At 42.0% G+C, this 12,883-nt stretch overlaps 1 protein-coding gene across 3 annotated transcripts in view; it reads right to left on the bottom strand.

The window, feature by feature from the left end:
* Positions 1 to 12,883, bottom strand: part of brf1b (BRF1 general transcription factor IIIB subunit b) — a 460,829-nt gene that overhangs the window by 162,631 nt on the left and 285,315 nt on the right. For all 3 annotated transcript variants that reach the window (XR_011887761.1, XM_072272380.1, XM_072272371.1), the window contains exons 8-10: positions 5,192 to 5,318; positions 2,596 to 2,635; positions 1,753 to 1,845 (exon numbers count right to left, since the gene is read on the bottom strand). Coding sequence is in view for 2 of the 3 variants with exons in the window: in XM_072272380.1 (XP_072128481.1) it covers positions 1,753 to 1,845; positions 2,596 to 2,635; positions 5,192 to 5,318 (260 nt within the window). In the remaining variant the exon portion in view is untranslated. The remainder of the gene's footprint in view (positions 1 to 1,752; positions 1,846 to 2,595; positions 2,636 to 5,191; positions 5,319 to 12,883) is intronic.

Here is a 12,883-nt window from a genome sequence, read left to right as displayed (position 1 = left end):
AGGAGGAAATCAAATGTCCACGAGCCAGTCCTCATTGGGGGAATCAGAGGCGGACAGGATTAGCAACTTTAAATTCCTCAGTGTTATCATTTCAGAGGATCTGTCCTGAGCCCAGCACGTAAGTACCGTTACGAAGGGAGTAGAGCAGTGCCTCTACTTCCTTAGAAGTTTGTGAAGACCCAGCATGTCATCTAAGACTTTGATAAACTTCTATAGATGTGTTGTGGAGAGTATATTGACCGGATGCATCGCAGCCTGGTAAGGAAATACCAATGCTCTTGTATGGAAAAGCCCACAAAAAATAGTTTTTACAGCCCAGCTCATCACAGGTAAAGCTCTCCGTACCATTGAGCACTTCTATACAAAGCACTGATGCAAGAAAGCATCATCCATCACTGAGGACCCCTACCACCTAGGTCATGCTCTCTTCTCACTACTGCCATCAGGTAAAAGGCACCGGAGCCTGAGGACCCACACTTCTAGGTTGAGAAACAGTTATTACCCCTCAACCATCGGGCTCTTGAGCCAGAGGGGTAACCTCACGTGTCCATCACTGAACTGGACTCACTTTCAAGGAGTCTTCATCTTACGTTCTCGATATTTATTACTTATTTATTATTATTATTATTATTACTTCTCCTTTTTCTCATTCTTTTTTATTTGCAAAGTTTGTTGTTTATTTTTCCATACTGGTTGTAGATCCTGTTGGGTTGGTCTTTCACCAATTCTATTGTGTTTTTTGTATTTACTGTGATTGCCAGCAAGAAAATGAACCTCGGGGTAATATATGGTGACATATATGTACTTTGATAATAAACTTACTTTGAACTTTGAAGTGTACAAGATGACAAGAGGCATAGATCGAGTGGATAGCAACAGACTTTTTCCCAGGGCAGTATTGGCTAATACCAGGGGACATAATTTTAAGGTGATTAGAGGAAAGTATGACGGGATGTTAAAGGTAGTATTTTTTTTACACAGAGTGATGGATGCGTGAAACCCACCAGGGGTAGTGGTAGAGGCAAATACACTGGTGGTATTTAAGCAACTCTTAGATCAGCACATGGATGATAGAAAAATAGAGGGTTATGTGGGAGGGAAGGGTTAGATTGATTTTTGAGTAGATTGAAAGGTCAGCACAACATCATGGCCGAAAGGCCTGTACTGTGCTAGGTTCTGTTGATTTTTTTGTCGAATACTTTTGTTTTGTTCCACCAATCGGCATGTCCCAATGACCCTTCCAAGTTTTACAGAGGCACCACAAGATGTAGCCTACCCAATACATCATAGCTTGGTACGGCAACTGCACTGCCCATGACTGCATGACATTGCAGAGTTTTGAACACAGGCCAGTCCATTGTGGAAACCAGCCTCTCCTCAAATGACTCTGTCTTCACTTTCCTGGGAAAGCAGCCAACTTATTCAAGGACCCTTCCCACCCCGAACATTAGTTCTTCTTCCCCCCACCTCCTGTTGGGCAGAAGATACAAAATAACATATACCACCAGGATCAACGGCAGCCTCCTTCATTCAATGAGGTATACTGGGTTATTTTGGTCTTTGACACAAACAACGCATTTCACTGTATGTTTTGATGTACATGTAACAATTACAGCAGTCAATTGGCAGGAACAAATCTGTCCACATCCACGCCCATGAGAAGTTACCACATTATTATATTATTAACATACAGTACAGTTACGCTATGCACTCACCCGCCTCCAGGAGGAGAACAGATTGTTGTATACACACCTCTTTTGGCATACGTTGCATACACGCCGCGGTATCTTGGTCGCATGATTTCCAGTTCAGTCTCAATCTCATCTTGGTAACTTGTTATTTCACCTGCAAAATGTCAACATTTTACTTTAGAAAACAGTCTTATATTGCAGCATTATAAAGCTCTGGTTAGGCCACCTCTGGAGTATTGAATTCAGTTCTGGTTGTGTAGGCTTTGGAGAGGGTGCTGGGGAGGTTCACCAGGATGCTGCCTGGATTAGAGAGCACGTGCTATGAGGTGAAGTTGGACAAACTCGGGCTGTTTTCTCTGGAGCAGCGGAGACTGAGGGGAGATCTGATGGAGGTTTATAAGATGATGAGGGGCATACACAGAGTAGACAGTCTTGTTTGCAGAGTTGAAATGTCTAATACGAGAGGTGTGCATTTAAAGTGAGAAGGTGTTAATTCAGAGAAGATATATGGGGAAAGATAATTTATACAGAGGGTGGCGGATGCTGGAATGCACTGCCAGAGGTGGTGGTGGAGGCAGATATGCTAGGGGCCCTTAGATAAGCACATGGATGTGTAGACAATAGAGCAATATGGATCACGTGCAGGCAGAAGGGACTAGCTTTGTAACATATATTTAATTACCAGCTTAATTCTGCACATCATGGTGGATTGAAGGGCCTGTATTGTTCAATGTTTACAAACTTCTCCTAATTGCTGAAGAACGGTAAAATTCAACTTAGAAGGGTGGGGCAGGCAAATAGAGGGAGAAGAAGGAAAAAAGACCAGAGAACAGTGGGTGGGTGTGTGTGTGTGTGTGTGAGAGAGAGAGAGAGAAAGAAAGAGAACAGAGAAGAGTTCAGTTACCTTCAATATCTGCCAGTTTTTTGGATAGTTCTTGCTCCAACTGAAATGGAATTTAAAAATAAATTTACTTTTTATATAATCAACACTTTTTGCAAAGACTTTTTATCAATATGCAAGCTAACAGTCATGGAGCAAATTTGAGGGGTCCTTTCATAAAGGTAAATGGCTTTTGGGTGATCACAGCTTGAAACCACTACCAAGGGCAAATGAATCAGGAATTGGAGGGTTCAAATTTAACCAAAGGAAGAGGGCAGATGGAGAGCAGATTCTGACCTAGGATGTGTTGCTTTAACAGGGAAGGAAGCAGACTCTATTGTAAATTGCATCAGTGAAGCTGACACACAAGTAAGACAGAAAAAGCATATGCCCAGAGCAATGGCAAGGGTACAGAGAACTGGGTGATCTTGATGGCCAATACACAGTCCTAGCAGAGGTAGATTCAATGACCTGCCTTCCTGCTGTAGAGGGACAGGGCTTCCTGTCAGGCTCTCTGCTTAATGACACTCGTGGGAAAGTCTGTCATTGATGAAAAGTGGGAGGAAGGAAGACCTGGGCTGCTGCCCCTAGCAGATGACCAAACGAGGCACAAGCTATGGCTCAGGCCAAGAGCTTTGCTACCTGGGGAAACCATACTCAAGCCTGAGCTCTTAGCTTTGAGAAACTTCATAATGTTTGAAGAAAAGGCCACAGCAAGCTGTTGGTCTCCCTCTCGTCTTTTGCAGGAGCAATATCCTTTTCTTCCTTGCTAGTGAGATAGAGTACTTGTCTGAGATGTCTTAGTGTTGGGGTGGACAGTAGCTTTTGATAGACTCTAGATGGTCTCTGGAGGGGGCTTGCTATTGCTTGCATGGTGGGTGGTGGGGGGATTGATGCTTTTGCTGGAGCAAGTGGGATGAAGGGTGAGTGGGGAGGCTTTGGGGTTCTAATGTTTTCCGTCATTCATTCTTTGGGTTTTTAATGTCTCGTGGATATCTGCAAAGAGTAAGAATTTCAAGCTATGTACCGTACACATTCTCTGATATTAAATTGAACCTCTGAACCATTGAAATATGTTGGATTAAAGTGAAAATTGTTACTTTTCTTGTAGTTTAACGTTTCCTATGATTGCTTGTATTTTTATATAATCATAATATACATGTAATTTTTCAGCAACACTCAAAACACACTGGAGGAACTCAGCAGGTCAGGCAGCATCCATGGAAACGATCAGTCAACGTTTCGGGCCGGAACCCTTCGTCAGGACCCTGACGCCCGAAACGTTGACTGTTCATTTCCACGGATGCTGCCCGACCTGCTGAGTTCCTCCAGCATGTTATGAGTGTTGCTCTGACCCCAGCATCTGCAGAGTATTTTGTGTAATTTTTCAGTTGGTTTTCTAGAAGCTGCTTCTGTATTTTTCTAGAAGTTTCTTCATTTTCCTGCTACAGGGGTCATGGCATTGAATCTGGCGATGTCATAGGTTAATTGTTATCACTGAAATGTCTTGTTTTTTGTCTAGTCTGAGCTGGTTTCTATGTTGGGACAATCATGACTGCTTTGTTTTTTTTTGTTTTTTCTTTGTTTTGTTTTCTTACAAATTGCCCCATGACAGTGTGGATTTCCTCTGGGTGTTCCAGTTTCCTCCCACATTCCAAAGATGTATGGGTTAGGGTTAGTATGTTGTGGGTATGCTGTGTTAGCACGGGAAGTATGGTGACACTTGTGGGCTGCCCCTGGCATAACCTTGGATCTTTCTTTCTTCTAAAACCAGGAGAACTCAGGCCCCAATGGCTTAACCCTTCCTCTTCAGACGATTGCCCCATTCCCTCCATTCTCACACCACTATTCTGAAGTCAATCTTAGTATTATTTCCTCTGCTTGTGGATAACTTCATAGAACGTAGAACATTACAGCACAGTCCAGGCCCTTCAGCCCATGATGCTGTGCCACCCTTTTAACCTGCTGATATGCCCCATGCCTCTTCTGTACTAGTTTCCCATACATAGCCCCAGTTTCCACAATTAAGCAGGTTCTGGATTAGCGTATTCCTTTTAAAAAAGGCCAAATCTAACACTCACTGCATAATCAGGTGAAGAGAGATAAAAAACAGAAGGGTAATGATATGATAGGAATGGTTTCAGTAAAGAATCTCTTACTAGCTCTTCTTTCAGTTAGTCCTGACGAAGGGTCTCGGCCCGAAACGTCGACTGTACCTCTTCCTAGAGATGCTGCCTGTCCTGCTGCATTCACCAGCAACTTTGATGTGTGTTGCTTGAAATTCCAGCATCTGCAGATTTCCTCGTGTATGGTTTCAGTAAGATGGTTAAGAAGCATGTGGGACATTTTCTGTATTTCCAAGCTACAGAAATACAGAATACAGAATTTTGGCTTCTTTCCCCTTCCTTTCCAGAACTGATGTAGGGTCTTGGGAATCAAAACATTGACAGTTTATTCCCCTCCACTGATGCTACATGACCTACTGAGTTGCTCCAGCATTTTGGTATGTTGTTATGGATTTCTAGCATCTGCTGAATCTCTTGTGTTTATAAAGCAGAAAGGTTATGCTAGAATTGTGTACAATACATGTTTTAAGCCTTCCTGTTATGTTTAGACTTACCTGCTGCAGTCTAACCTTCCTCTTTCCGGCTGTGAATGAAGGTGGGTCACACTCCTGCTCTAGGTCAATCTTCATAAACTCATCAATTGTTAACTGACTCGTCGGCGTCTCCTCAAACTCATTCAGCCTAGAATAGAGGTCAAAGAAGGCCAACTACTTAATCGAAGGGATTCACAACTGAAAACATCATATAAAAATGTACATTCTTCAAGGAAAGTGAATTATTGGGACATCTCAATTCACACAATCATGGAGTTTCCCCAAAAGAACCCTACTTAATCACACAAATGACCACCCGAAACTCCATGCCACTGCAGTAGTAAGGCTAACCTGCTCAGTTAGTCTACTAAATGAGATGAAAGTGAAGAGGTTATGTGCCGTAATGCTTTACAGCGCCACTGATCACAGTTTAATTCCCACTGCCGTCTGTAAGGAGTTTGTACGTTCAGCTCCTTCTGGGTGCTCCGGTTTCTTCCTGCATCCCAAAGTACAGGTTAGTAGGGGATAGTAATTTGAGGGCATGCTATGTTGCTGCTGGAAGCATTGAAACCCCTGTGGGCTGCCCCCAGTACATCCTGAGAATGTGTTAGCTGTGGATGCAAACAATGCATTTCACTGTATACTTCAAAGTAAATCTGACAAATAATGCTAATCTTTATCTTAATCTCAATCGCTCCATGACTGTAACTGAACCACACTTCTCCTTTCCCTCCTTGCCTCCCTCTCACCCCATCTCCCTATCGTTCTGATCACCCCATCCCACCTCTTTGTCATGAGGCAGAAGATACAAAACCCTGAAACCACCTATCAGAAGGATCAAGGACAGCTCCCATCTCACCATTACCAGACTCTTGAACGGACTGATAAGATGGACTCTTGGCCTCACAATTTACCCCGGTATGATCTTACATCTTTTTGTTTAGATACACTGCATTTTCTCTGTTGCTTTTACACTTATTCTGGGTTCCGCTACTATTTTACCTTCTTCTACCTCGATGCACTGTGTAATGATTTGATCTGTATAAATAATATGCAAGATAAGCTTTTCATTGTACCTCAGTACATGTGACAATAGTTAATCAGTTTACCAAATTACCTCAGTAAAACAGCCAATATAAACAAAGAACTGTCCTACAGCGGACATTCCCCTCTCCTAGCGGGCAGATGATACAAAACCTGAAAGCACGTAGCAACAAGCACAAGGACAACACCAACCTACTGAAATAAGACTAGAAAAACAATCCCCTAGTCATGTCTCACCTATTCAAGCTTGAGCAATAAGCTCTGCCAAGAAACATACTTAGTGTTTTATAATAAGGGTGATGAGCACTCTTATTTCAGTTATCTTGACATTCTTCATTGTTACAAGATGTGGACAGTACTTGTCAGCAACTGGGAAAGTAGTGAGGACCAACCTTGGCAATGTGTTTGACTTCAGGCAGTAACATGAGACACACGTTGACTTGTGGTCTCAGTACCACGCTCTTACTTCTTAGTCCTTCAGCTTGAAAGATTTACCTCCTTTTATGAAGAGGACTGTCTGCTGGTAAATTGGTAAATTGTCAAATGCATTGAGGTATAGTGGAAAAACTTGTTTCATCAACCATACGCATCATTTCTTTACAACAGTTCATTGAGATATTACATAGAACACCTCAGCATAATACAGGTCCTTTGGCCCACAATATTGTGTTGACCCTTTAACTTACTCTAAGATCAATCTAATCCTTCCCTGGTACATAGGTCTCCATTTTCTTTCCTTCATGTGCCTAACTAAGTTTCTGGGGTTTAGGAAAATGAGGGGGGATCTCACTGAAACCCGTCAAATATTGAAAGACCTAGATACAGCAGACTTCTCCAATAGTGGGGGAGTCTGTGACCGGAGGTCACAGCTTCAGAATACAAGGTTGTCCCTTTAGAACAAAGCTGATGGGGAATTTCTTTAGACAGAGGGTGGTGAGTCTGTGGAATTCACTGCCACAGACGTCTATGGGGGCAAGTCATGTATATTTAAAGTGGAGGTTGACAGGTTCTTAATTAGTAAGGGTGTCAAAGGTGATGGGGAGAAGGCAGGAGAATGGAATAGAGATGGATAATAAATCACTCATGATAGAATGGTGGAACAGATTCAATGGGATGAATGTCCTAATTCTGCTCCTATGTCTTATGGTCTTATGGAAATAGACAGGTTGTGTAGCAGTTACGCTGGAGACTTTCATCCACAGAACATTATCAAGTATCACCATAAGCATGTCGAAATTTTGATTACAGTTAAAATTTTATTTATGACTTGTAAATGGAACAGAGTCATCACTAAAAGAGGTCACAGAGTTTTCAGAAAAGTACAAGTAGTTCTCAGACAGAAACATGTCACCTTAACCCAGTCCAGCCCTGTACTGAGGTGATTTAAGTGCTGTTTGACATAACTTAGATGAATCAGAAGCAAATTTATTCCCACTGACATACAGTACATGTCCTTTACTCATTACTACCACCCAGGAGGAGGTACAGGAGCCTTAAGACCTGCACTCAATGATTTAGAAACAGATTCTTTCCCTCTGCAACCAGATTTCGGAAAGGTTCATGAACCCATGAACATTTCCTCGTTATTCTTTTTGTTGTTTTGCAGCAGTAGTGTAGTGCAATGCAAAGACATAAAATTACTATAATTACCAAAATAAATTAGTAGTGCTAAAAGAGAAATAATGAGGTGGTGTTCTTGGGTTCATGGGCCGTTTGGAAAAATTTCTGTGGAGTGAAGGAACTGTTCCTAAAACGATGAATGTGTGTCTGTACCTTCTTCCTGATGGTAGAAATGAGAAGAGGACATTTTCTGGGATGGTAAGGGTCCTTAATAATGGATGCTGGCTTCTTGTGGCACTGCCTTTTGAGCAATCCTTGGTGGTGTGAAGGATTGTGTCAGAGGTTACAGCGGGACAACGAGAGGATACAAAACTGGGCTGAAAAGTGGCAGAGTTCAACCCAGATAAGTGTGAGGTAGTTCATTTTGGTAGGTCAAATATGATGGCAGAATATAGTATTAATGGTAAGACTCTTGGCAGTGTGGAGGATCAGAGGGATCTTGGGGTCCAAGTCCATAGGACGCTCAAAGCTGCTGCGCAGGTTGACTCTGTGGTTGGGAAGGCATACGGTGCATTGGCTTCATCAATCATGGGATTGAGTTCAAGAGCCAAGAGGTAATGTTGTAGCTATATAGGACACTGGTCAGACCCCACTTGGAGTACTCTATCAGTTCTAGTCACCTCACTATAGGAAGGATGTGGAAACCATAGAAAGGGTACAGAGGAGATTTACAAGGATGTTGCCTGGATTGGGGAGCATGCCTTATGAAAACAGGTTGAGTGAACTCGGCCTTTTCTCCTTGGAGCGACGGAGGATGAGAGGTGACCTGATAGAGGCGTATAAAATGATGAGAGGCATTGATCATGTGGATAGCCAGAGGCTTTTTCCCAGGGCCGGAATGGCTAGCACAGTTTTAAGGTGCTTGGATGTAGGTATAGGGGAGATGTCAGGGGTAAGTATTTTTTTTTACGCAGAGAGTAGTGAGTGCATGAAATGGGCTGCCGGCAACGGTGGTGGAGGCGGATACGATACAGTCTTTTAAGGGACTCTTGGACAGGTACATGGAGCTTAGAAAAATAGAGGGGTATGGGTAAACCTGGGTAATTTCATGTTGTATTGTGTTGTAGGTTTTCTATGTTTTTATGATTGTGTTCTTTGTATCATCTTGTACAATTTATGCTCATGGTTTTTCTGCAAATGCTGCTGATCTGATGCTATGTGACTGAGGCTGCTGCAGGTATGTTTTTCATTGGTTCTGTGGATATATGTACTTGCGCGTATGACAATAAACTCAACTTTGACTTGACTTCAACCGAACTATACAGGCTGGTTGTAAAATCCCATTTGTTCACCATTGTCCCAGCGAGAGAAAATCTACCACCCTTACCGATTCTGGCCTACACATGACTCCAAACCCACAGCTGTGCTCAACAAAATGTGTACCCACAGTGCATCCTTAGGTGTGTTAGCTGTTAACGCAAACAATGCAATTCACTGTATGTTTCAATGTATATGTGATAAACAAATCTGAATTTCCTAATCCCCTTCTGCAAACAGCCAGACAAGCTGAGCCCAGCAGAAAATAAACAAGTCACACAATGCATCGGTATTAAAAGGCAATGCATCATGTTGTCAGAAGGGGAACTGCGATCAAACACAAATTCTTCCGCCTCATGTATATTTGACAAGTTTTAACCAGCTGAGGTTTTCCATAGGGGCCTATTAAAAATGGCATACTTCATAAACCCTCCCCTATACGAACAGAAGATAAAAAGGATTTCCTAAATAAACTGGAGACTACTTAAAAGAAAAATATTGACTAGTGCTGCAAAGCTTTAAGAATTGCCCACAAGGATTAGAGAGCATGTCTTATGAGGAAAAGATGAGTGAGCTAGGGCCCTTCTCTTTAGAGAGGAGGAGGATGAGAGGTGACTTGATAGACGTGTATGAGATGATCAGATGCGCAGATAGAGAAGACAGGCAGCACCTTTTTCTCAGGGATGAAATGGCCAATATGAAGGGGCATAATTCTAAGGTGATTGGAGGAAATTATGGAGGAACATCACAAGTGTTTTTTTTAATACAGAGAGTGGTGAGTGTGTGGAATGTGCTGCCAAGGCTAGTGGTAGAGGTGGATGGATTAGGGATACTTAAGAGACTCTTAGGCACATAAATGAAAGAAAAATTAGGGCTATGTGGGAGGGAGGAGTTGGACTCATCTCAGAGTAGGTTAAAAGGTCGGCCCAACATCGCAGGCCGAAGGGCCTGCACTGTGCTGCAGTGCTCTATGTTCTGAGGAGAAGGCATCCACTCTACAGGGCAGTGGACACTTTCATTTTACAAAGCATCTAGATGCACATGAGAAATAGGTGTTGAGTATCTCCCTGGCTCAAACAGGGTCAATATATTTTTATTATGAAGAAAGAAATGGAAGGATTTATATTTTGATAGTGCCATTTGAAGCCCTCTAGGTGATCAGACAATGAATACTTTCTCAATGTGTTCATCATTTCGAAGTACTCCATGATCCTACAGATGTAGTATAATTGTTGACGCAATATTAGCATTCATTTTGAGAGGACTAGAAGATAAAAGCAAGGATGTAATGGTGATGCTTTATCAGGCAATGGTCAGACCCCATTTGGAGTTCTGTGAGAAATCTTGGTCTCCTTATCGAAGAACGGCTGTGTTGGCACTGGAGTGGGTCTAGGAGGTTCCCGAGAATGATTCCAGGAATGAAAGGGTTAATGTATGAGGAGCGTTTAATGGCTCTGGGCCTGTACCCATTCAAGTCTAAAAAGACTGAAAGTGGAGCTAATTGAATCCTACCAAATATTTTAAGGCCTAGACAGAGTGGATGTAGAGAAGATGCTTCTAATAATGGGGCAGTCTAGGACCAGAAGGCACAGACTTAGAATAGAAGGATGTCCATTTAGAACAGAGATGAGGACGAATTTCTTTAGCCAGAGAGTAATGAATTGGTGGAACTCATTGTAACAGATGACTATGGAGGCCTAGTCATTGGATACACTTAAAGAGGACTTTGATAGGTCTTGATTAATAAGGATGTCAAAGGTTACGGGGAGAAGGCAGGAGAATGGGGTTGAGAGGGAAAATAAATCAGCATGATGGAATGGTGGAGCAGACTCAAAGGGCTGAATGGCCTAATTCTGTTCCTATGTCTTATGGTGTAATCAGATGCTCCAGGAATGTTAGGTGTGCAATCACTGTAAAACAGAGAGAACAACCATGTTTTAATTTAAGTAGATTTAATAATAGCTGGGTGACTAGTTATAAGGGGCTCATCATTTTATTTAGAGTTACGGCACGGTAACAGACCCATCTGGCCGAATGAGCCCAGACCACCCAAATACACCCATGTAACCAATTAACCTACTAACCCAAACGTCTTTGGAATGTGGGAGGAAACTGGAGCACCCTAAGGAAACCTACACAATCGGGAAGAATGTAGGAACACACTCAGCTCACAGACCTGAACCTGGGTCAAAGGTGTTATAATAGCATAATGCTAACCACGATGCTATAGTGCTGCCCCATTTAAAATAGAGGTATACAGAAATCTCTTTACACAGAGAATGGTAAATCCCTGGACATGTATGCCCCAGCAGGCTGTGGAGACTGGATCATTTGCAATACTTAAGATGGAGCTGGATAAATTTTAAATAGATTAGGAAATTAAGGGCTATGGATCCGGCACAAGAGAGGAGTTGAGGCCAGCATAAATCAGCCACAATCTCTTTGAAGAGTGGGTTCAGGGTTGAGGGACCGAGTGGCTTACTCTTGTTCTTACTGCAGTGATGTGTGGAGTTCTGGTCACCTACCTACAAGAAAGATATCAATAAGATTGGAAGAGTACAGAGAAAATTTACAAGGACATTGTCAGCACTTGAGTACCTGAGTTATAGGGAAAGGTGGAGCAGGTTAGGACTTCATTCCCTGGAGTGTAGGAGAATGAGGGGAGATTTGGTAGAGATATACAAAATTATGTGGTGTATACATAGGGCAAATGCAAGCAGACGTGTTCCACTTGGGTTGAATAAAACTTAAACTAGCGGTCAAAGGTTAAGAGTGAAAGGTAAAATGTTTAAGGGGAACATGAGGGGGAACATTTTCAAAGAGGGTGGTCCGAGTGTGAAACAAGCTCCCAGTGGAGATGGTGGGTGCAGGTTCTTTTTCAACATTTTGGAGAAGTTTGGATATGTGCATGTAAGGTGTTGTGTATTTAATATTTCAGTAGTATTTGAGTAATGTTGTAAATATTGTTTCATTAAGCACTCTTCATTGCTTACGTAATTCATTATGGGTTATATGTAAAAGTATGTGAATGACGTACGTCATTACGCCACCATGTCATAAGTATGAGCCTCACGAAAGTAAGAACGATGTAGACACGTTATACCCAGCTTTTTTTCTTTCAATTAGTTTTATGCTTTGGAGTTACAAAACATAACAGTGGTGAGGAAGCAGCTTTAATATGAACCCAAGACAACTACTTACCTGTTGGAGTGCAGCATGTTTTTTCTTTGAAAGTGAACAATGATGTTCAAGTTAAAAAAAAGAGCAGCGAGATGTTTGAGTTTTAAAAAAAGCAAAGCATGATTTTTTCTACAGAAGTGGGAGAAAGGTAGTTGAGTTAAAATAAAGCTCGAAAGCGGACAAAATTCACAGGTTTATAAAAAAGTGAGCACCAGCTGATACTAATCATAAATTTAATAAAAAGCAAATATGGCCGGCTATATCAGAAAGATAAGTGCGTTCAATTGCACAAAAGATAACTGGATGTTGTATACTGAATGAATTGAGCAGTATTTTGAAACAAATGAAATAACCAATGAAGTGCCAGTTTTGCTGAGTGCAATTAGTGGAAGTGCATATGGTTTGCTTAGAAGTTTGATTGCTCCAACCAAACCAGCTGAAACGAGCTCTGCTAATATCATGAATGTAATGCAGGAACATTTAGAGCCAAAACCATTGTTGATTGCAGAATGCTTTAGGTTTCATAAGCAGAATCAAAAGGAAGGGGAGTCCATTCCAGTGTACATAGCTAAAATGAAGAGATGGTCTGAGCATTGTCAGTTGAATGATGGG

This window comes from Mobula birostris, chromosome 1 (assembly GCF_030028105.1).
Source record: "Mobula birostris isolate sMobBir1 chromosome 1, sMobBir1.hap1, whole genome shotgun sequence".
In the NCBI taxonomy this organism is placed as follows: Eukaryota; Metazoa; Chordata; class Chondrichthyes; order Myliobatiformes; family Myliobatidae; genus Mobula; species Mobula birostris.
Note: the sequence above shows the minus strand (reverse complement) of the source record. Positions and strands in the feature narration are given on the sequence as shown.